At 36.2% G+C, this 25563-nt stretch overlaps 1 protein-coding gene across 28 annotated transcripts in view; it reads left to right on the plus strand.

Annotated features, from left to right (window-relative positions):
• Positions 1-25563, plus strand: part of DMD (dystrophin) — a 1163614-nt gene that overhangs the window by 510268 nt on the left and 627783 nt on the right. For all 28 annotated transcript variants that reach the window (XR_006934806.1, XR_006934864.1, XR_006934881.1 and 25 more), the window contains 7 exons: positions 1754-1924; positions 5341-5523; positions 7405-7539; positions 8145-8294; positions 13997-14158; positions 20991-21101; positions 24112-24285. Coding sequence is in view for 25 of the 28 variants with exons in the window: in XM_046919009.1 (XP_046774965.1) it covers positions 1754-1924; positions 5341-5523; positions 7405-7539; positions 8145-8294; positions 13997-14158; positions 20991-21101; positions 24112-24285 (1086 nt within the window). In the remaining 3 variants the exon portion in view is untranslated. The remainder of the gene's footprint in view (positions 1-1753; positions 1925-5340; positions 5524-7404; positions 7540-8144; positions 8295-13996; positions 14159-20990; positions 21102-24111; positions 24286-25563) is intronic.

Consider the following 25563-nt stretch of genomic DNA (forward strand, 5'->3'; position numbering starts at 1 on the left):
ATTTTTCATTGGCAGAGTTTGTTCTTCTGTGCACACCCAATGGATAGGAAACAAACCAAAGGATATCCAAGATAATGATTCATGTTCTAATTGAGATGTGTGAAGTATGCCAAGTTTCTGATATGGATACTAAGGATGTTAAGTCTTACAGTCATACTGAAATAAGAAATGAAACCTTCTCAAAGATAGAGAAGGGGATTCCTCCCATTCAGGAGATACACTATGCCCATTTTATAAACAGATGCATTTACACTGTTATTATATAAATTACTGTGCATGTGCAAGATGCTATCCTTTCATTTTTCTCATAAGCACAATTATAAAATAGTTGATCTTGGAAATCTAAGATATTTAAAAGGCATCTAAATCTCTAATACATTTTATTGATGCTCGTGTTGTCTTTCCTATTTGATTAATGTCAAATTTTTTATGTTAATTTTAGTATTAATATTTTAATAGTGTTTCGTAATATTAATACATCAGAGAACTTTGCACTTCTTTCAAAGAAATTTCAAGTAATGCCTTGTAAGTTCACAAGTCTGCTACAGATCTATTCTAACATCCTTGAAAATTATCCTGTAATAGTTCCATTCAATACACTAAACAAATTATTGCCTCTCAATAGTCATTTCTAATATAACTTCTACAGTAACAGCTCTTAAAGCACATGAGAAACAGTAAATACAAAAATTTGATTGAAAGGATTTGGAAGAGTCAGCTTGGGTTAATATACATGCAGTTAATATGATTGTGTAAGCCAGCAGTTGGTATTCAGATACTGTTTCCAAGCGATAGAAGGTAACTCTCTCTTCCAGTACTATGACTGAGGAAGAGGCAAGTTTGCAGGCCCCCATATTGTTCTGCTTTCACGCTTGTTGGACATAACCTTTTGGTGTTATCTTGTTTTGTTCTGTAAAACAACAGTTGTGTAGAATGTTTAACAGCCAGCCTTTAAGGATGGGTAACCAAACCAGCAAGCGCCAGAAACTTAGACCAAATTCTAAGACAGAGTTCCTCCTGGTGATACTAAAAAATAAGATTTACCTAAGTATCATCACTCTGCAGGATATTGGAGTGATCAGCTCCACGTACCCAATTCCAAAAATGGCACCATGGCAACTAGGTGTTTTTGGTATAACTTATTTATACTGCAAAAGATGGCTCACTCACTGCTATTAGTTATGATCAGTTTTAGTAGGCTGATGCACCATTCTATAAATGGCGGTATAACATAAATTATATGAACCCAATACAGCGTTAGTGATTGGCAGAGGGTTTAATGCAAGTTTTTTTCATTCTAAGGTAAGTATTTTCCTCCTTTTTTAGTAGAAGTGTCCTTTTTTTTAATTACCTCTCTTCAGGATATACACCTTTCTGAGAGATCTGATAGTGAATTCATCAGCAAGAGTAAGCTATGCGTATTGCTTGTTCGTTTTACATCTTTTATAGCAGAGTTCCTGGGTGATATTTTTTCAGATATAATTTCTGATCACCTCAGAATGTGGAGGATCATTAGAAACCCATTTTGCACAGCAGTATTCACTAAAAAAAAAATTGTATGTATACACATACATTGTATTTTTCCCATTACTTATTATTGCCTTTCTGCCCAAGTATTTATTAATAACTTTAATAAATATCTAATTTACAGCTATAAATATAGGATTGAGATTGGTTCTTTTCAGGCTGAAATGCCACTGAGTTCATGCAGCATACTTGCTTTAAGTACCACATAATGTTTTCTTTTTTAAAGGCACATGCTAAGAAGGCAGCATTAAAAGGTGGTTTGGATAAGACTGTGAGCCTCAGAAAGGATTTGTCAGAGATGCATGAATGGATAACACAAGCTGAGGAAGAATATCTGGAAAGAGATTTTGAGTATAAAACACCCGAAGAATTACAGAAAGCTGTTGAAGAACTGAAGGTAAAAGATGAACAAAGTCCTTGAACAGCTTTTAAAGTTCTTTTTGAAGCATCTTTTATAAAGAAAGTACTCTGTCATTCAGAAGGGAGTCTTTTGGTACATAGTTTTTCAGCCTGAAATTTAAAGCGCCAGTTTCAAGTAAAGTTTAAGGATATTTAAACTTCTACATTGTTAACTAAGTGGGGTTTTTTTGTTTGTTTGTTTGTTTGTTTGTTTTTCCTCTCTGCTTTGTTGGATACTCGATTTTTATAGAATCATAGAATGGTTTGGATTAGAAAGGACCTAAAGGATTACCTAGTTCCTGTCACCTGCCATGGTCAGGGCTGCCACCCATCAGATGAGGCTGCCCAGGCCCCATCTAATACCTTGAACACCTTCAGGGATGGGTCATCCACATCTTCTCTGTGCAGCCTGTGCCAGTGCCTCACCACCCTCTGAATAAAGAATTTCTTTCTAACCTGAATTTTCCCCTTGCCTTTTCACTGTCAGATCATGTAAAAAGTTGCTCTGCCTCTTGTTTATAAGCTCCCTTAAAGTACTGGAAGGCCACAATGTGGTCTCTCTGGAGCCTTCTCTTCTCCAGTCTGAATGAGTGCAGCTCCCTCAACCTTTCTTCATAGGAGAGGTACTCTAGCCCTCTGATTCTCTTGTGTCTCCACACTGGACCTGCTTCAACAGACATGTATCTTTCTTGTGCTTGGGGCCCTAGGACTGGACACAGTACTGCAGGTTGATCCTGATTGGGTTGGGATCGTCCCAGCCCAAATGCAGCACCTTGTACCTGGCTTTGTTGAACCTCATTAGGTTCACATCAGCTCACTTCTCAAGCTTGTACGGGTCTCTTTGGATGGCATCCCTTCCCTTTCTCATACCAACTTCACCTTCAACATTTTACTGTTTTATTTCAACATTATTTTACATAAGTACTATGATACAAATATAATTGATAGTAAGCATGTGCTGTAAAGATACAGTTGTTAATCAAATAATAAGCTCAAATTATTAGATTATACTGCATAGTAAAACAGCTGAAGTGTATAGTTATAAACACAACCCCTGCTTTGGATTTCTGAGTCTTCAAGACTTCCAGCTAAAGTACAGGGATGTTCAAATTGTGACAATCAAACCTATGCAGATAACCTGGTCAATTACTGTTTATCTTTGCACCTCGTCCTAGTTATCCTTTCCCTGAAGGATTGCAGCTACCTCTTGTGTCGTATAACAAGCAAAAATATGGTCAAGAATTCTGTTCATTTTGCAGCCCTTTTCTTCCCAGAGCTAGGAGACAGGAATGACAGGAGCAAAGTGGTTGGCTTTCTCTGGCAATGACAGCCTGCTTCTAATTATTCTAGTTTATGCAAGTTCCACAGACTCAGATCAGAAGAAGGTTTCATGTTAATTTCTTTGAGTCTCAGGGAGGTCTCATCTGTGCTCTGTAATGTTTTATGGCAAAGGTGCTCGGAACATTTATTGGAAAAAATGAAATAGCTTAATCTAACAAAAACTAAATTTATTAAATTGCATTGAGTAAGTTATTAAATTGCATTGAGTATCATATATATATAAAGGATAACAAGAAAAGTATTTTGAAGTATGTCAACAATAAAAGAAAGACTAGGGAAAACGTGGGTCCGCTACTAAATGAGGTGGGTGCCCTGCTAACAATGAATGCTGAGAAGGCAGAGATTCTGAATTTCTTCTTTGCTTCAGTCTTCAGTGCTAAGACTAGCCCTCAGGAACTCCAGACCCTGCAGGTAAGAGAGAGAGTCTGGGGAAGGGAAGGTTTCCCCTTGGTCAGAGCTGGTCAGAGAGCATCTAGTTAAAATCGATGCAAAAAAATCCACGGACCCTCATGGGATGCACTCACGTGCTGAGGAAGCTGGCAAAGGTGATTGCTGAACTGCTCTCTATCATCTTTGGAAGGTCTTGGTAGAAGGGGGAGGTGCCTGAAGACAGGAGGGTAGACAATGTCACTCTGGTCTTCAGAAAGGGCAAGAAGAAGGATCTGACAAACTACAGGCTACTCAGCCTCACCTCTGTCCCTGGAAAGGTGATGGAGCAACTTGTTCTAGTTACCCTCTCCAAGTAATTGGAAGAGAAGAAGGTTGTCAGGAATAGTCAATGTGGATTCACCAAGGGGAAATCATACTTAAACAACCTGATAGCCCTCTGTGATGTCAGCTGGGTAGATGGGGGGAGAGCAGTGTATGTTATGTACCTAGACTTCTGCAACGCATTTGACACCATCTCCCACACCATCTTTGTTATGAAACTTAGAAAATAAGGGGTAGATGGGTGGACAGTGAGGTGAATTGAGAACTGGCTGACTGACAGAGCTCAGAGGGTTGTCATCAGCAGTGCAGAGTGTGGTTGGAGGCCTGTAACTAGTGGTGTTCCCCTGGCGTTAGTGCTGGGTCTGATTTTGTTCAACATCTTCATCAACAACCTGGTTGAAGGGATAGAGTCCACCCTCAACAAGTTTGCTGGGGATACAGAGCTGGGAGGAGTGGCTGACACACCGGAAGGCTGTGTGTCATTCAACAAGACCTGGACAGACTGGAGAGTTGGGCAGGGAGGAACCAGGTGAGGTTTAACGAGAACAAGTATAGAGTCTTGCACCTGAGAAAGAATAACCACATGTGTATAGGTTAGGAGATGACCTGCTGGAGATGAGCTCTGCGGAAAAGGACCTGGGTGTTCTGGTAGATAACAGGTTGGCCATGAGCCAGTAGTATGCCCTTGTGGCCAAGGAGGCCAGCGGAATCCTGAGGTGCACTAATAAGAGCGTGTCCAGCAGGTTGAGGGAGGTGATTCCCCCCCTCTACTCTGCCCTGGTGAGGCCATATTTAGACCACTGTGTCCGGTTTTGAGCTCCTCATTTCAAAAAAGACAGGGATCTCCTAGAAGGGGTCCAGCAAAGGGCTACAAAGATGATAAAGAGACTGGAGCGTCTCCTGAATGAAAAAAGACTGAGTAACTTTGGTCTGTTCAGCCTCAGGAAAAGAAGACTGAGGAGAAATCAGATAAATGTTTATGAATGCCTAAAGGGAGGTGGGAGGAAAATGGATGAGGCCAGGCTCTTCTTGGTGGTATACAGCAATAGGACAAGAAGTAATGGCCAAAAGCTTGAACATAGGAAGTTCCATACTAACATACAGAAGAACTTTACAGTAAGGGTGCATGCTTTGGCAGGGGTGTTAGACTTAATGATCTGTTGAGGTCCGTATTGCCAAAAAAATGAAAAAAAGTTTTTTGCATGCATTCAAGGTTCAAGGTTAATTCCCAGAACTTCTGGGAATTAATTAGCTAGTGGATGTTTTGTTTGTTTGTTTTTTTCTTCTGACAGAGACAGTTCTGAAGGAGTTATTTGAAATATGCTTCTTTCTCAAACCAGAACTTTGGTTTTTATTTTACAGAGAGCAAAGGAGGATGCCATGCAGAAAGAAGTGAAAGTGAAACTTATTACTGATTCCGTGAATAATTTTATAGCAAAGGCTCCACCTGCAGCTAATGAGGCTTTGAAAAAGGAGCTTGATGTTCTAATTACCAGCTACCAGAGACTCTGCAGCAGACTGAATGGAAAGTGCAAAACTTTGGAGGTTGGATGTCTTGTTAATGCTTGTATTTATTGCTATTCTAACTGTAGAATTGAGGTAGAGAATGAAGGTGTATTATTGTATGGGACCATGAGTAGCCTAAAGCACTCCTGACTGTATGAGTTACATACTAAATACCACATGTTCGTAAGCCATATACTTAAATCTTAATGAGAATCGTATGTGCTGGAGAGTCAAACTAAAGAGAAGTCACAGGCATGGTTTGTAGATGATGGACAGTAATGACTGCTCAGATTTCTTATCCTTTCTGAGATTAAGCCAAGCATCTGGCTGTTGTAGCAACCAAGTGATGTTGTCTTCACCAGCTCCTCTAGGCTTCATTCTTCCATGGCTAAGAATTTTGATTAAATGCCTCTGAAACTGGATAGATTGTGTAATATCAACACAGGAACAGCATTTGATCAGCTGACAATCTGAATGTGTCTCACACATTTTGAGTTGACTCTAACATTTCTGCTAGCGCCATTACAGTTTCTTGCCATAGAACTGCTTTTATTTTACACTTGGGTCATGGTGATTTAGATATGCTTATTTTGTTTTGAACTAACTTACATTAGCTAACTTTGTAGAGGTCAGATATGCAGTTGGGTAATACGTATCTCCTCCAAATTTTACTGTGGGAAATCAGGTCTCTAATCTAAGCTGGTAAACTGTTTGCCCTTATCAATGATGATGTTATTGTATGGTGATATCTCTTTCTAACCTTTACAGACACTTGAATTTGCTTTGGCCAAGGTTAGGTGAAATTAATTGTACTCTGGGAATCTTGGGTTATGGACCACCATAAATCTACTTACTTCTAAGAAAATAAGGAAAAATGTGTGAAATGTGCCGTTTTTATCTACTTATTTAAGTATCCTTAGGTACTGGAAAATGTTAAATACTACAAAATAGGAGAATAAGAACACAGTTTTATTTTACAACATTATATTATGTATTCTAGAACTAAAATGACCTATAATTTTATCGTGGTTTAACATGTCAGGCAACTAGGCAGCACAAAGCTCTTTGCTCCCGTTTCCCCAAAATGAAATGGAAGGATTGTGAAAATAACAATAATAATAATTTAAAAAGAGGTAAAACTTTTAAGTTGATATAAGGACACCTTAATAGCAAATAAAAGAGGGTGGATGGGAAAAAAAAAAAAAAAAATTTGATACACAACACAGTTGCTCACCACTAGCCAGCTGACAGATGCCCAGCCAGTTTCTAAACAACAGCAGACTCCCCTGCCAGCTCCCCCACTTTTATAGTTAAGCATGACACCATATGGTATGGGGCATCCCTTTGTCCAGTCTGGGTCAGCTGTCCTGGTTCTGTCACCTCCCAACTCTTTGTGCACACACAGCCTCTTGCTGGCAGGCAGCCTGAGAAGCAGAATACTCCTTGACTTAGCGTAAGCACCGCTCAGCAGTAACTGAAATATCACATTGTTAGCACCAGCATGTACATCCTAAATCCAAAACATAGGAAGAAAATTAGCTCTATCACAACTGTAACCAGGACAAATTATGTTTTGTAATAAAGACAAACTTCTAACATGAATCCTATGAATCCGTAAAAAATTGACAACTTGTATGTTTGGAACAGAAAATATTCAAGGTTTTTTTTTGTTTGTTTGTTTTGTTTTTGCAGAACTGTCAGCTTCATATTATGTTTTTGCTGTATTTGATGAAAATGTTTTGGTTATATACTATATTTATTTGGAATCCATAAATACTGGGAAAAAAATCAAATAATAGGGTACTGTAAACATCAGACATTGCAGCGTTTTGGGAATGAAACATGCCATCTTTTCAATGTTTTAATAAGTGAAATTTGGCTTTGAGCTTCAATCTCAATGAACATTTTTTTCTCCATCAGGAAGTATGGGCATGTTGGCATGAATTATTGTCATATTTGGATGCAGAAAACAAATGGTTAAATGAGGTGGAATTGAAACTGAAGGCAACTGAAAATATCCAGGGAGGTGCAGAAGAGATTTCTGAGTCTTTAGATGTAAGTGCTGATGCAAGCAATACCAGTTTGAATTTAGATCCATTGAAGTGAGATAGATTAATTCACTGTATTATGCCTCACGTCTTTGGTGATAATAAAATATATGTTGTAAAAAGCATCCTATCTTAAGTAAGGTAAAAGTGAAAGCAAATTTTCATCTTAGAACTGCAACTCTGGTTTTTCTTTTTTTTTTTTTTTCATGGAGTCATTCAAATTTTTAGAAATTCTGTTAATAATTTCAGAGGATCAAAATACAAAATGTTATGTTGGTGATGCCTTTCTGCCATTGAACTTCATCTGTCAAGTTACTGAAGCAATTTTTTTAATACAAAGTACACAAATACTGTCAGTGGGCATAATCCACAGGCTTAAAATAAGGCATCCGATTTATTGCTTTATAAAGAGTCGTTCTTTGATTATAGTAATGGGTAGTGGAAAATATTTATTTTCAAGATGGAGGGCAGTGATATTTTTGGCTTCTCTCTCTACTTTGATTGTCTATGAAATGTGAAGTTTCTTATTTAAATTTTTAAGGGGAATTACTATTGCTCTGTAGAATTTTATTTACAGAAAGGAGAACAAACTACTTTTTCAACTTGTTTCAGTCTTTGGAACGTTTAATGAGACATCCAGAAGATAATCGCAATCAGATTCGGGAATTAGCTCAGACTTTAACTGATGGTGGAATCTTGGATGAACTGATCAATGAGAAACTTGAGAAGTTCAATACTCGATGGGAAGAACTGCAGCAGGAGGTATACTTAGTAATTGACTTTTCCTCCCCTTAAACGGCTGACTATCTAGCACCATTAAAAATAATAATAATAATAATTAAAAAAAAAAAAAAGTTAGTTTAGTTCCTAAAAAGGGCACAAACATTGACTTATTTTAGAGGTGGACCAGTTATATAGGTGTGGTAGGTTAACTCCTATAGGTATCACATAGCTATATATATATATCACATAAGCATCACATAGCTGTTTACTTACTTGACATGGAATATTGATAAAACCAGGACACAAGGGTAGCTGAGGAAAAGTGCCTGGTTACCTTTGCTTTCATGTCCTATGTTGCTGGACAGTGTCTTAAGTGAAAAAACAACATTACTTCCTGTATACTGCTTCTTACTTTTTTTTCCCACCCTTCCTTCCTCCCTTCCTCCCTCCCTCCCTTCCCCTTTTCTTTTTCCTTTCTTCTTTTTTTTATAAATATCTATCTGAATGCAGATATTTTCCCTGGATTCTGCTTCTTATTGTCTGTTTTTTTCCTGACTTAGAAAGAGAAAGTCACTACCATACAGAGGACTTCCAGTGCCTGAAAACAGGACTTTCACGTAGTCTTGCTTGTCTAAAATGTAATGCTACCTGCAGGGCTTCAATTTGAGAAGTACGATAAGTACTGTGAAATACTGACTAAGCTTCTGGAGATTATTTTGAGAAGTATGTAGATAACATATGTTAGAGTTGTGTTCATAGAATCATAAAATCGTTTCAGTTGGAAGGCACCTTTAAGATCACTTAGTTCCACCCCCTCTGCTATAGGCAGGGACAGCTCCTCCTAGACCAGGTTGCTCAAAACCCCATCCAGCCTGACATTGAATGCTTCCAGTTATGGGGCATTCACAGCATCTCTGGGCAAGCTGTTACAGTGTCTCACCACCCTCACAGTAAAGAATTTCTTCCTAGTATTTAAGTCTAAATCTACCCTCTTCCAGTTTAAAGCCATTTCCCCTTGTTCTGTTGCTACCTGCCCTTATAAAAAGTCCCTCCCCAGCTTTCCTGTAGGCCCCCTTCAGGTACTGGAAGGCCGCTATAAGATCCCCCCAGAGCCTTCTCTTCTTCAGGCTGATGAGCCCCAGCTCTCTCAGCCTGTACTTGTAGGTGAGGTGCTCTGGCTCTCTGATCATCTTCAGATCATCTTCATGGCCCTCCTCTGGACCCACTCCAACAACTCCATATCCTTCTCGTGTTGGGGGCTGCAGAACTGGACACAGTACTCTAGGTGAGGTCTCACAAGAGCAGAGTAGAGGGGCAGAATCACCTCTCTTGTCCCGCTGGTCACTCTTCTTATGATACAACCCAGGTTATGGTTAGCCTTCTGGGCTGCGAGCACACATTGCCAGCTCATGGCAATGGCTTATGGCAACTCATACAGGTTGGGCAGAGAATGGCATGAGAGCAGCCCAGAGGAGAAGGATTTGGGGGTGCTGAATCTCTCATCAATCAGCACCCCCAAATCCTTCTCCTCTGGGCTGCTCTTATGCCATTTTCCGCCCAACTTGTATTTGAGCTTGGGATTGCCCTGACCGAGCTGCAGGACCTTGCACTTGGCCTTATTAGACTTCATGAGGTTGGCATAGGCCCGCCTCTCAAGCCTGTCCAGGTCATTGCTTTCCAGTTGAAATAAGAATAAAAATGGAGGAGAGGGAGAAAGCCTCCCAGTTTTTGGAAAGCTACTCTGGTGTTCAGAAATCAAATGTTCATGGTGAGATCTGTAAACAAATAGAAGAGTAAAGAAGCTATTTCAATTGCAAATGATTCAGTCACACTGTTTCTTTATCACATGGATATCACTTTTATTCAGCAAAATGTTTTATTAATTTTTAAACTCAACTCTTGCGTGCTTTGTCCTGTAGATTCCTGACAATGAATTTTCTGTGGTGTTTGTGTAGCCCTGTTGAAATCCAAGTAGCATGCATTCTCCTTCCGTAAGAATACATTGCTGGCAGTTAACAGCACTCTTCAGCTTGTGTTCAAGGTCACTTCAGCTGGCTAGTAGGCTAAGTGAATGTGGTTATTTATTTTACTTAAATAATTATGCAGGTAATTACCAAGACAATATGTTTGCATGCACAGAAGCTGGTAGGTGAAATATTTATTCACTATTAATAGAGCAATCAAACCAAACCTCTACCGTATAAATTAAGTTGCATGGCTGCTGAGATGGAGATTCATTTTTAAAAGCTGATCAAGGTTATATGTTTGTATGTCTTATCTTCTTTGGTTAACAAAGAGAGTATGTTTAGTTTACTTTTGAACATCTGGGTCTGGCTGATAAGCAACATACACTCTATCTACTTTTCAAGGATTGATTCCCTTATAAATACAAGTATATATTGGATCTACAAAACACAATTGCCTGAAGAACTTTTGCAGGTGGCTGTCATCTCCTGTAATGTTGAAAGCGATTTACATCCTGTCCAACAAACACCAGAAACATCAGCTAGATATTCTCAAGACCGTGCTTGCAAAAAACTGTATAAAATGTTATTTTTCATGTGGGCTACATTCAATTTTTATTCTTGGGGATTGTCTCTTAATTTCTTTCAGAACTCCCCTCAGGATAACGCTTTTCTTTCAAACACCACATTCATCATTTGTTGCAATTTTCCTGTTCTTCTCTCAAGAGGAGAAAAGAAATCTTCATTCCCCATATCCACATGATTGCTTTGAAGAGGGCTTCTTTTACAAGCTCTAAGGCATAGACTGCACCTTAAGAAGTCTTGGTTGGTTTAATTTGCACTTTTGAACTACATGTAATCAAAGATGAATATCACTATGGGATTGAAATGTCGAATGATTTTACAGGCTTATTTTAAAAACACACTGTGAAATATTAGTAGAATTTGCAGAAGAGTTAGTTCTAGATTGAGCAGTGTAAAAGAAATTCTGGGCCCAAAATGAATGCTTTGAATGCGAGAAAACTATACATTAATATGTTAACAGTTGATGAAAAAAATAGAGAGATGTTGTAATATGTCTCAGTCACAAAAATCCATAAGAAACAGTACAAGCTTTGTTAAACATTTCAGTACATAGCTGCTGTTTTTCCCCTTCCTAGCACAAGATTTTTTCCATGTTTTTATTTTCCTCGAGAGCTGTCAACATTTCAACAGCTCAGAAATAACTAGACAGTTGGTTGTTTTCCTGAGATTTCCTGTTTAACAATTAACTGTCAGAAACTTTCCCTTAGAGACTAAAGCCTCCAGCTTTATTGACTATAATCTGATAGCAGATCTTAAAGCTTCCTATTATTGTCCTCAGATCGGACTCAGACTAAAGTAAAAAGAGTGCTCTTCTGCTAAAATAAAGAATAGTTGATCAGAATAAATGAAAATAGATTTAAATTTAGAATATGTTTATATATAAACAATTCTAATTTTCATATTTCTTATAAAAATGTGCACATATAGATAAGCATATGAAAACACTTAAGGGAGTTTAAAGGATAAATTTGAAACTCAGGCTAACCTCCTAGTTGTGTTTTATGCCTGTTCCTTCTTGAAAAGCCCTGTAATGCATACCACCTTTCTACTGTAACAGAAAGAAGAAACTCCTCCATATTGTTGCATCTTTCTGGATTGAATAGATAAGGGTTCTGCAATGCCACTGATAATGCCAGGGACTTACTCAGTGAACAGGATTAAGTTTTTGAGTCACTTGGAGCATTCTCATTATCTAATTTTAAATGATGAGCTTTTATGAATTTTGGAACAGTACAGCCCTCTGTACAAATGGACAAATGGTTAGTTGCACCAAAGCAGAAGAGATTGGTAAATGCAGACTAGAGGTGTGATAGATTTTCTCCTTTGAGGTAGATCTTTGTACTTCAAGGGCAGATGCCCTTACCCATGGGCTGTAGAAAACTATTTTGCCTGTCTCTGATCTAGTGTATCTTCAATCTCCATTAAACTGGCAATCTCCAATAAACTGGCAAAAATAGTAAGACATAGAATGACTTTATATTAGTCTTGCAAATCAGTTGTAAGGACTGTTTTTTAATCCTGCTGCTTTGAACAGGCCAATAATATTGTGATGTAAAATCTCAGATCAGAGGAAAGTAAAAGTCATTTAAATAGCCAGCCTTAGTTCTGTGCTGGGAAGTAATTCTGTTTCAATGGTTCATTTAGTAGGGTATTAACACCTTAGTGGCTCAGGTGCTTCCGTTAACAGTGACAGCATAAGTCCAACATGTAATGCTGCTCCATTCCGCAGAAGGATCCTGGGGCTGGCAGTGATACAAGATTATCCGATCAGCAGTTCTGAAATAGCACAAAGCAGCTTACAACACAAATATAGTAAATACTGGTTGGATCCCCATTCTTTGATACCAATAGCTAGCGAGAATACTCACAAGAAGTAACCTTTATTTGTAAAATGTGAAACTCTGTAAGAGAATCTGAGCTACATGAGGAACAGATATATCAGGATCTTTGACTGAATTGCTAAGAGAGATTATTGTTCAAGGCAAGTTTTTTGTAATACTTGTGAATTCAAATTATAGTTCTCTCACCACTGAGGAGAAGTGTGAATTCACTTGAAAAATGACAGAACACCTAGGAAGATTCTTAAAGAGTATTTTCCTCTTCCCTCATTCTTTGATTCATGTCACAAGAAAGCCTGTCACTTTATTCTGTGGTCACCAATATGGCTATTCAGAGAAAAACTGTATTAGATTTGAGATATTAGATTGTTATTATGTGCTTTGTATAAAGCAGAAATTCTGCTGGGTTTAGGTCTAGGTAAAATATGAGAGAGCAGTTGAACACAACAACAAATGGAAGAAAGCAACAGGTTATTTATTACCTGATAATTACATTAAACTGTTACAAATACTAGTCAATGCTAACCAATTTATATCCAGTGTTTAAATATGGATATGTTTTAAGGACAAATTGAAAGGTTAATTTATTGTTCTGACTTGGTAAACTGGTAATCCGTGAAGGGAGCCTCTTTAAAAGGAAAGCATCCTTCTCAAAAAGCAGAAAAAAAACCCAATTGTATAAAAGGTGAATATAGGTACTGATGGTGGGGTGCAAGCTAGAGTCAACTTCTTAGACTAAAAGAGAATATGGTTGGAATGATAATAGATTGGGAAAGCCCTCAGACAAGGTAAGAATCCATCTCTTCTTCTTCTTCTGCTTCTTTTTTTTTTTTTTTTTTTTCAGAATAGGCATTGTCTGTGTCCCAGAAAGCTATTTATACTTTGTATATGAGAGCTCCTTCTCAAGAGAGCTTTTATCCCTCTCACTTACTGAAGTGGATTATCACAGATGGGATTGTACCCTATTCTCAGTAAACAAAATCTCTTGAACTATGTAATAAGATCAGGAGGACTGCTAATGCCTCAGAATGAAAGGCTGAACTATGGGAATGGTTTTATTATACAGTTTTGCCAACTTCCATTCATTATAGAAATCCTCAGTGCAGGGTCCTGCATTTTTTTAGAACTTGCCTCTGTAGTCTGGGATGGGTTTTTTTGTGTTTGTTTCTTAATAAAAAGAGCTGAATGAGTGGCAAAAAGATGCGGAACTTATCTTACAAAAAGGTGGATGAGTACAAGTCAGGAGAACTCTATTTGATTCTTAGCTTGCATTTTTGGAGAAGAAAAAGAAAGTGAAAAAATGTATTATGTGCATTACTATTGCTAGTATTAATAATGTTGTCATTGTTTTTAGGCTGTGAGAAGACAAAAGAGTCTTGAACAGAGTATTCAATCTGCCCAGGAGACTGACAAAACCCTCCGCTTAATTCAAGAGTCTCTTGCTGCTATAGACAAACAGCTGACAGCCTACACTGCAGACAGAGTTGATGCAGCACAAGTGCCTCAGGAAGCACAGGTAAGTTATATATGGGTTGAAATGATGTACTTACCGATTTCCTCAGTAAACCAGAGTATTTGTTTGACCCACAGCCTCATACCACTAAGGGGAAGTGGCAACACGATCAGTTTGAACATGCAAGTAAATTTTAAGCGAGATTACTTTGAGAATCTCTTAATAAATGTGTATTTTTCTTCTGGTTTCTTTTCTATACCTCTTCAGAAGATGTAAAGAATTATAAATATCCTGGCAGACTATGAGTTAACTTTAAAATTGCCATGGTAAAAATTGTGACTCTAAAATTCCCATCCTTGATGAGGTAACCCCTCATCTTCAGTATTCTTAGATGGCTTTTGTACTAAATTGATTATGTGGCCTAGGAATTGTTACTAAATTATTGGAGCAAGGACAACATTATTACTTATGTTATAATGTGCACGTTAATGTGCCTGTACTTCAGTTTTTACAGCTCACATAAGTTGAACAAAATCAGCTTTTGTTATTCCTTTAGAAATGGTTTGTTGAGCATTTGAAGTAAAATTGCCCATCCAATTCTCATTTTTACTCTTTCATTGTTTGCTCTATCACATCTGCTTTAAAGCAGTATTAAAATGGTAAGAATATAGCTTCAAATGAAATCAAGTATCTCTGCTATATATAAAAAAAAAGAGTACAATATTATATCAGCAACTTTTTTGTACATTCCACATAAATTTAGGAAAGAAAAAAAAGGAAGAATAAGAAAAAAAGGAAGGCAGGAAAATTGAAAACAGATGTTCTAAAATGATTGTTAGACGAGGCATTTGTTTAAAATCATTGTAAAATATAGGTGTCTTGTTCACAAATTATTTTATTTGTATTCTGAGCTGAACATATGCAGCCCTGAAAATCTTGCTTTATCTCCCTTAGAAATAAAAGTTTCCGTGTCTTCTGAATTAAAATGTAGATAACTGTACCCTTCAGTTGCATTTCTGGTGTGTGTATTTTTTCAAATACATGCAGGTATTTTTATGCGTGCATGTGTGTATGAAGAAAAAGGTCATATTTAGAAAATAGGATTGTATTTGTATTGCTTCATTTGGAAAATGATTCTAATTTATTTGCTCTTAACTTACATTAGTATAAAAATGGGGTTAGGCAACATATTTTTTCCACTTTGAATCCTAAGCTCTGTTGGTTAACAGTTGCCTTTCTGAAATTATTTTACTCCTTCCTTGAAAAGTGAATAATGTAAATTATTTTTACATGAATTAGGATGCAAAGCAACTTTTTTTTTTTTTTTTTTTTTTAATATGTATGGGCTTAATTTCTCATCTGGTTTTTATATGTCTCTACTACATAGGAAAAACTTGATACGAAAGTGTACTTTTTTTGGTGCATTTGGACCCCTATACATTTTAGCTTTTTTCTGTTCTTATATACCACTGATGTATCTGGTTTGTGTACATCTTTGAATACAAGATTGACAGTGATCACAGGCTGTGTCAAAGGAATGAATTCAGAACTTCAACAGCTGAAGCAACATAAAACTCAACCACTCTAAATTAGCACACTTTGTCATGGGATAATTTCAGCTCATTGCTTTTGCAAAACTTGCTTTTATTATTGAGATTTTGTTGTCTGATGTTGAATTCACCTGATTATATTATACCCACTGTGGGGAAAAGCAGTATAGAGGCTGCTGTCTTTTTCGCTTTCATGTTTTTATTTTAAGATGCAAGTGGAACCTAATGAAAAATACTTAATTAACAAGTGAACAAACTTAATGCAAATTTTGAAGATCTTTGAAGTTCAGTTTTGAAGTTTTTTAAAATCCTTAGGGGAAAAGAGAATATACAGTCAAGTTTACACAGGTAAATTCTGAGTTGTTCAATTAGTGAATGGCTGTGCTTACCGGTGACAGAATAGGCACATCTCCTGTGAAGCTTCTGCTGGCTCAGCTCTCTTGTGGAGTTGAAAACAGCAGGTTTGTATCAGGCATCCTACAATATTGTCTACACAGCTGGAATAGGAATCTTTTAGTCAATTATGCTGATTTCTAGGCAGAGGTCAGTTTATCCATGCTAAGAGATTTAGCAAACTGTTCAGCAGTACGTGTTGTATTTCTAAAAGAGCATCTGGAAGAAGTTATAATAATAATTAAAAAAAAAAAAAAAAAAAAACTGTTAAAGATTGGGAAGCTCTATGTATCTTCTTGTTTGCTTCAAAAATTCAGATCAATGTGGAACTTTGGTTGGAAGAATAATCTTTGGTTGAGCTGATCAGCAGTTAATCATAGAATCATAGAATCATAGAATGGTGTGGGTTGAAAAGGACCACAATGATCATCTAGTTTCAACCCCCCTGCTATGTGCAGGGTCACCAACCACCAGACCAGGTTGCCCAGAGCCACATCCAGCCTGGCCTTGAATGCCTCCAGGGATGGGGCATTCACAACCTCCTTGGGCAACCTGTTCCAATGCATCACCACCCTGTGAGTGAAAAAAAATCCTACTAATATCTTACCTAAACCTCCCCTGTCTTAGTTTAAAACCATTCTCCCTTGTCCTATCACTGTCCACCCTTGTAAACAGCTGTTCCCCCTTCTATTTATATGTTCCCTTCAAATATTGGAAGGCCACAATGAGGTCTTCCCAGAGCCTTCTCTTCTCCAAGCTAAACACTGCCAGTTCCCTCAACCTTTCCTCATAGGAGAGGTGCTCCAGCCCTCTGATCACCTTAGTGGCCCTCCTCTGGACCTGCTCTAAGAGCTCCACATCCTTCTGTACTGAGGCCCCACGCCTGGACATGGTACTCCAGATGGGGCCTCACAAGAGCCGAGTAGAGGGGGACAATCACCTCCCTATCCCTGCTGGCCACCCCTCTTTTAATGCAGCACAGATCACAGTTGGCCTTCCGGGCTGCAAGTGCACACTGCTGGCTCATGTCCAGCTTCTCATCCACCAGTTAATCTGAGAAAATGGAATTATGTTTAGCTCCTCTTTTTAAATTAAACGATCAATTTATTCAGAAAGCTGACAGAAACAAAAAGGAGTCTTCTGAGTTAAATATGTTCTACTTAACTTTTTTGGATCAGTTTTCAATGTAAATTTCATGTGCTTCTTACACCACCATGTGGCACTGTGAATTTAATGCTTGAGAGTCACTACTACCTGGCAGTTTCTTCTTACTGATTCACTATGAGGGCAACTAAAGATGCTGTATTCAGATAAAACAATCTACAACAGCCATGCAGATAAATCAGTTCAGATTCCCCAGGCTGTAATGATTTAAAAAAGAAAAAGAAAAAATTAAAAGCTGGAGTGAGGTTAAGCCTAAAACAATATCACAAATCTGTCTGTGTGCTTGATCTGATCTCATTATCCCTACTGTGGTCTCTTTCATTACTCTAAATATACTGAGAAAATACAAGGAAGGAAGTCATCATAGGAACTTGCTGGTTGCTAATATCTTTTCAAGTACTCTGTAACTGACAAGAAAAAATAAATCTGAAGTGAAAATATTAAATTTATGTGACAAAGTATTTTCAAGATAATTATTTGTAGCTTTGTTATTAACTTCTGGTGGGGGGAGAGAATCTCCACCTTGTGCTTCTGTTTAGTCTGAGAGATGACTTTTTTTGGTATTGTGGGCAAGAAAATATAATTATCTCATTTCTCACCTGAATGTGACAAATAAAATAACTTGTCTGTTGTTGTCCCTGTAGATGTAAGTAAAATGCAACGTGGAAAATGAGTGGACACTGTGTTTCTCAGGAAAAAAAAAGTACCATACTTTGTCTTTCCATTAAATTTCTTGAATAATTTCACTTCAGTAGTGATAAGTAGTACACGTTATTTTCTAAGTAACAATGGTTATTAATCTGTTATTGAAGTATCATCATGCTATGTTCAAACTAGTTTATATGATACTACAGTGCCAGAGGTTTTAACTCAGTGGTGTATTACTTGACAAAATTAATGCCATACATAATTATCTTCAGACTTAAGTTGTGAGATGAAGCCAACACAGTTATTTACAAAGTAAAATGTCTAATGTTAAAGGTATTTTCATCTACTTTTTCTGCTCTTTAAATGTTGAGAATTACTTTGTTCAGTCACATGTAGAAGGTGATGTTAAAAACAAATTAAGAACTAGCATTTAAACATTATTCAGTAAGTTCTTTTGAGAATTTACTAATATGCTGATCATGCCAGCATAGTCAGTATTGACAGTATTGACTGGATAGTCAATATTGTGTTAAGAGATTTATGGCAACAAGTATAAATACAATATTGTCAACCAATGTGAAATTAAGACATCTTGGAGGATGACATGCAGTATAATGCACATCTCTTGTGAGTGTGCCACATTCATGAAATTACAGAACAAATGTTTTTCTTCTCTCTTGAGGTCAGACAAAACAGACGAGAGGTTTACTGCAGTTCTGGGATGGAAACTGGTATCCCTCACATGGGAAAGGAGTTTCCCTAATGTTTATTTCAATGTTTTTCAAACTTTATTGTAATTTGTCATAGTAGATAAATTGGAACTGTTAGCTATTTTCCTAGAGTAGTTTTTTCAACATTGATCATGCTATCAAGCCTTCTCTTGCAAGTATCATTACAGGGTTTGTTTGTATGCCTTGTTAGCCTTTTCTCCAAATGCTGTTCTGTAAGCAAAAGTTTGCAGAGATTTGTGACATTCTCTCAATTTTCAAGTGAGACAAACAGTAATGTTGGTTCTTTTGTCCTTTCTCTGTTTCAAGATAGGAAGAGTTTTCCAACTGGCTATAACACCATGTCTCTGTTGTTTGTTTGTTTGTTTTCATCTGCAAGTACTTCTCATGACAATATGCATTTGGTCTTCTAAATGTGATTATTTATATATTTATGTATGTATATATGTTCAGATAGATACAAATTAATGATCTACCTGAGAAGAATGCCAAATAGTGATGGAAAATTAACATCTTTCACCTATAGGACAGGATAATTTAATTACAATGGTATTCATTAGTTACATATACTACACTGTGTTGTGATGTTTGAGAAATGATAGCCGTTTTTGTTGCAAATGGACAGGAAGCACTGAGGAAAGCAGTGATGGGAATGTTAGAAATGAAACTTAGCTGTTTTGTATGGACATTTAGAAGAAATCTGTTTAATAAATTAATGAGTCAAATATTCATGAAAAAAAGGGTCATGTCAAAATTGCAAGAAAAAGGGCATCACAAGCAGGTGTTATGGATTGTCTTGTATTCAGGACTAATTTAATCTTTCTGCTGAGACTTTGAACAGCAGTGGCAAATACAGAAAATCTTTTCATGCTATAATCTGTACCACTTTTCTTTCAAGTTTTTCCATGTTTTTTTCCTCTCTAATTCCATATTTTGAGACCAGGGTTTGTAATGTTTCTTCTCTCACCTGCAGAGTATTTAAAAAAACAAAAACAAAAACAAAACAAAACAAAAAAACGTAAGACAACAATTTCCATGCAATATCCCATAATACCTAATTACTTGAAAACTATTACTTATCTGTATTGTGCTGTTCTGACCTTTTCAGATAAGAATTGTATATTTGTAGGCTTTCCGGATTCATTCTGAGGTTGACGAAAGTAAACTAGCTAGTACAATAAATGAATTAATGAGATGCTGAAGAAAACAGTTGCAATATGAGTTGTGATGTAGTATATTTTAATAACATTTAGACTTGCTTTTTCCTTGTATATGCAGTTCCAACTTTGAAGACATCAAAAAATTACTCCTTTTCTTCATTTGCATAATTAATTATAATACTTTTGACTAGTTTTCATATTTCACAAATTACTTGAGTATAAGATAAATGCCTGTGTGTATGTTTACATTTATAGTTAGATTTATACTGGAATACCATAGAAAGAAAAAGGTTAAATCTAAAACCACTTTTTTGTGTCAGAGTAATGGCCTGACACAACTTTCCTTGTAGGGAGATACTTGGTCTTTATTTCATGAGGTAATTGCTCTCAGAAGTACTTTTCCAGCAATTCTGCTAATACCAGATCTTATTTTCTATTTCAACATAAAAATATGTTTATTTATCTGAAGTATGTTGTGTTGGTATGCACTATGTGACTTCTTTTCTATTATGCTGTACTAGCCGACACTAATTGTTTTTTCAAGTTTGATTTATGGTGAGCCACTAAGGCCGATATTTTTCATTTAATGACTTGGTTGTATGCTGATTCTTGCAGAAGAGAAAACCACAACTGTGTGTGTGAAAGTGAATGGACTTACTGCGTCAATGAACTACACATCCATATGCACTTACCATATCTGCAGATACTGCTCATGGATTCTAGTTCAGTAATGCATCATAAATTGCATACTGATTTAGATATGGCACAACTGTGTCAGGTGAAGATGTTACGTGTACAGGATACTTAGATCAGATTTCTCTCAATTTACTGGATGATACTATGAAAATAATGATCAAGAAACAAAAAAAGTAAACCACTTTTCAATTTGTGTTTTTCTTTTCTGTGATTAATTTTTTATTTCTGTCCCAATGAAAACTGATGCTTTCCTTCAGAAGAAATCTATATTTTTTGCCTGCAGTTAAATCAAAGTTGTCTGAGTAATATTACATCATCTTTGCCACATCAGAGAGCTATATGCTTGTGTAGAAGATTGTGATCAAGAGAAACTAAACTGAATAATATACAGGGCAGTGAACAAATAATTTATTGAGAAAATTTCTCTAGTTATCCAGAATACAGCATGGTATTGTTTTTTTTTTCAATATGCTTCAAAGTCAACTATTCCAAATAATGTTAACAAGATAAACATTTTCTTGAAACACTTCTGACTATATTCTTTGCTCTTCAATAGAAAATACAATCTGAATTAACAAGCCATGAGATTAGTTTGGAAGAAATGAAGAAACGAAACCGAGGCAAGGAATCTGCAAAAAGAGTTCTTTCCCAAATTGATGTGGCACAGGTATGCATATTTTATTTCCAACATCTTTCCTTCAATCATGCAAACAGACAGCCTTAATAATATTGTTAAGGTGATTCTTATGTCTTAGCTATTCTTTTTAGAATATCAGAAATATATTCTGATATAATCAGAAAATCAGAAGGAGCAAGACATTTAATTAATGCCTTCTTATTGCCTATTTTTCCATTACAGCCTGTCCATCTAGTTGGCAACAGTTCTAGGACAGAACTGCTTAACTAACTTGTATGAACATCCTTCCAGTATCACATTACTAATTCCTAGTAATATTTTAACATTATTGAAGACAGTAAAACATAAAAGAATGGAAAATCTCTAAAAATATTTTGAACCTCTAGTTTTGGTTTTGAAAAGAGCATGAATCTTGTGCTTCTAAAGAGGACACTTTTCTCAGAAGAAACAATGAGTAATATTGACTTAGTCATTCATTTTTCTCCCTTTCATTTTTCTCCCTTCAGTTGTTGCTGCGCTCTTAAAATAGGCTAGACATGCTTATTTGAACATTGAGCATTACCAACACTTCTGCTCTTGGCATGAAATAAATTCAGCTAATGATACATCTTAAGTATTTAAAAAATTCTCATTTTACTTCTGACTTTTAGTCCAGTACCATGCCATCAGCACTAGCTAAAAGTAAATATTTACTGATGTTTCCCCAGTGATACGCAGTTTGGAAATTTCTGAGTTAGAAGTATTTAAAAACTCAAGTCTAATAATGACTTTATGATCTCTTGTAAACTGCTGGAATTCTTATGTTCACTTAAAACAGCTTAACTGAGTGCTATATGACTATGACCTTCTTTTTGTTCATAGAACCGTAGAATGGCTTGGGTTGGAAAGGATCTTAATGATACTCTTGTTCCTACCCCCTGCTGTGGGGAGGGTTTCCAACAACTTCATCTTGTATTTCCTTTATAGAAGTTTAACTCGATGTCACCTTTTTTTTATTAATTTCAAGAAACAGATAGTATGTATTTGCGGTTCAATGTTTTGCATTCCTCTTGTTTTACTGACCCTTGGTTGTCTTTTCCAGACTGAGTAGTATGTTTGGATTGCAATGAAACCTCAAGACATATGGTTTTGATTGCTCTGTCATTCTTCTTTGTGTATTTTTAATTTTTCAGGTTGTTTTTTGAGATGAGTGGTTCAAAACTACACAAAGGGTTTGAACACAGTATAGCTTTATGCAACAGCTGTCAGCTGTTATACTGTGACAAGTATTTTCTCATTTGTTATGTTCAAATCAGTCCAAATACCCACTTTGCTTTTTTGGCTTCTTTTAGTTGTTCATCTGATATTTCCTTAAAATTATTGAACTTAATAAGTATGTACTGTAACTATTATAGTTATCCATTATAGCTTGAGTAAGAGTGCTATAGATTATATAGGTCCCAGTTACATAAAAAGCATAGTTGTTGGACAGTTGATTATTATTATTATTATTATTGTCAAGAGCATTACTTAATTTAATCAGTATTAAATAGTATTACTTTTTTTTTCTTTTCTTTTAACAGATCTTCAGTGCTGTGCAATCCTTCAGTGATTTTCTCTACCACTAATAACATATTTCTCTCAGTTTCCTAGGTCATGTTTAATATATTGATCACCATAAATAGTAACAGATAGTGATGGGGCATTGCAGGCTTCCCACATGACTTCATCTTCATCAAGCTGAAGTATCACAAGAATATGAAAAACTAATTATGTATGAATTTAGTGTATGCAAACACTGTAAAAATGTGAGACCATTCGTTCCAAATCTTTCTTTCCTATTCCAATCCATTTGTTCACTTATTTATTCAGGGAAATACTTCCTTTCTTAGCCCATTGAAGCTCAATTTAATTAAGAATGTTTAACAAGGAATGTAGTTGGAAAGAGGTGTTGGAAATCTGAATTTCCTGTAGTACCCATTATTGCCTTCCACCAATATAAGAGTGCAATTTCTGACTTCTTGACAGAATTCTAACAAACAGGGGAAACATGATCTCCCTTTTCAAAAACTATGCTAATTTTTACTAATGCTGCGTTTCTATTTAAAGTCTAATTCTGTTCCTTATTACAGTTCTTTTCAAGTTTTTATGGTACGGAAGAAAATGTATTGGTATAAAGTGTCCAAGATTTGAGGACAAAATATCAGAAGTGTGTTTGCAAATGCTGAATTCCTATTTAATTATCTTTTTTCCCAATGACATTCTATCTTTCAAACAGTAGAAAAACTTACCTTACTAGTAATTTGATCTATACTTCTAAAGATGAATGGGTTCTTATTCTTATAGGTAATTAAGATGTCCTTTCTTTGTTTAATTTCTCATTATTTTCCTTTCCCCTGATGATCACATAAGTGAACAATATAACTTATTGACAAAGATAACCAAGTCTGAAAATTTTCAAGTTAGAAGCCATGCTTGTCATAGATTCTTTTGCCTTCAGATTATTTTCTTCTTATTCTAGGTTATGTTTTTTTTAATTGAAATATAAATCAATTTTATACTTGAAATCTCATTTTGTGTGCTAGATCTACTTACTGTCTACAGACCTACTTACTGTCTAAAGCAACTTTACTTGGGTTTATTTGAGGGACTAAGAGATACGCTAATAGCAAGAAGGAGCAACATGGTTGAGAGCTGATGAGTATCCGTTCTGGATCTGTATTATGCTCAAGCCTAAAAAAACCTACATTTTCTCCCCAACTCCAACATTATACACATTGGAAAATATGAAAACCTTCCCTTTCTTCAGTCCAGTATACAGGATCCTTTGTCATTGGCTGTGCTGCATCCAATACCCTGGATGATGCAAGGTTTTTTTTTTTTTTTCCCCGTGGAAACCAAGATTCTCTACTGCTGATATTTTCCCCAGAGGATTTCAGACATTTGAATGAAAAGCTGTGCTGATTGATAATGGATTCTGAGCATCATGGAATGGATCCAAGAATTGTCTTCAATTTTGATGTCATTTCACATCTTCTACTCACCCCTCTTTACTTTTCAGAAAAAGCTGCAGGATGTCTCCATGAAGTTTCGCTTGTTTCAGAAACCAGCTAATTTTGAACAGCGTCTACAAGAATGCAAAAGAATTCTAGATGAAGTGAAGTTGCAAGTGCCCAAGTTGGAGACGAAGAGTGTTGAGCAGGAAGTAGTGCAGTCACATTTGGACCACTGCATGGTAAATACATAAAATGTTCACTTCCTGTCTATTCTGTCATTCAAATTTAAAGTATTTGCTGTGATTATTTCAATATATCTTTGCAAGAGATATTAAGAATCTGAGAAAAATTTAAGAGGAAAGTTATGCAACAAAAGTTATAGGTAATTTTAGGTAATGGACAATTTTTAGGAGGGTTGAAGAGTGGAGGTTAGAAGTGAGGGAGGACAGAGAGATTTATCCTTCTTGTTCAACTTAACTAAAATGGAAATGAAATTAGAAGAACATTTGTACACTTAAAACTGTTCACTTTGAAATTTTGCCAGGCTATCATTGCATGGTGAAATAGCTTCAGCAATCTTAAAGTAACATGATGTTGTCTTCTTCTGTCATGGCAAAGAAACATGGGGTACATTCATGAATGAAATTTTTTTAAAAATTAAATTTATATGGACAAAGCTAAAACTTACAGAATGTTGCCTGAAACTCAGCATGAAAAAAGAAGTACTAATCAGTAAATTAAAAAAAAAAAAAAAAAAAAAGATTATCAAAACATTCTCATTTCAGTGAACAATGGCTATGGGCTTTCACAATATCAAAATACATTTTCTAATCCCCCCTTCCAAGACAGCATATGAATTTTTCTTCCTGGGTGAGCCGTATTTCCCTCAATGTGCTACAGTCATGAAACTCCACAATATAACCAGGAGTGTTGCAATGCATTGAATTTGTTCTAGTTGAGAAATGGAAAACATCCAGAATACCACTGGTTACTCCCAGCTTTCGTGGATTGTCTTGCAGTGACTTTTTTTTTTTTTTTTTTGGTATAGAAGACCTGAAATGTCCTAAAGAATATGAAGAAAATCTGTATGAATCGCACTGATACCCATTTGTCATTGACAGGAAGTAGAGATAAAGTTGAACATTGTGATGACAAGAGTAAAATGACGATTTTAACAGCAAATATCACAGCAATCATCTATTTGTTTGCAGTGTTGTTTGTTTTTTTCCCACACTTCAGCATGCCTGAAGACAGTTTTTCTCCTTTATTCTCCTTTATTCTCCTTTATTTCAGATCTAAATGTAAAATTGAAATTAAAAAATAAGCATGGAACAAGTTGATGCTGTTTCGTTATTGAGCTTTTCTTAAATGCATTTGCCCCTGAATTCATATTTTTAACAGAACAACATGGTAATTAGATGCCCTGTACTAACTAGTTTCACTAAGCAGTTAGTTTTTTCATCCCCATAACTTTCATGCTCTAAGGACGTGTTTAGAGAACATCTTTCTCTACAACA

This window comes from Gallus gallus, chromosome 1 (genome assembly GCF_016699485.2).
Source record: "Gallus gallus isolate bGalGal1 chromosome 1, bGalGal1.mat.broiler.GRCg7b, whole genome shotgun sequence".
Classification (NCBI taxonomy): Eukaryota; Metazoa; Chordata; class Aves; order Galliformes; family Phasianidae; genus Gallus; species Gallus gallus.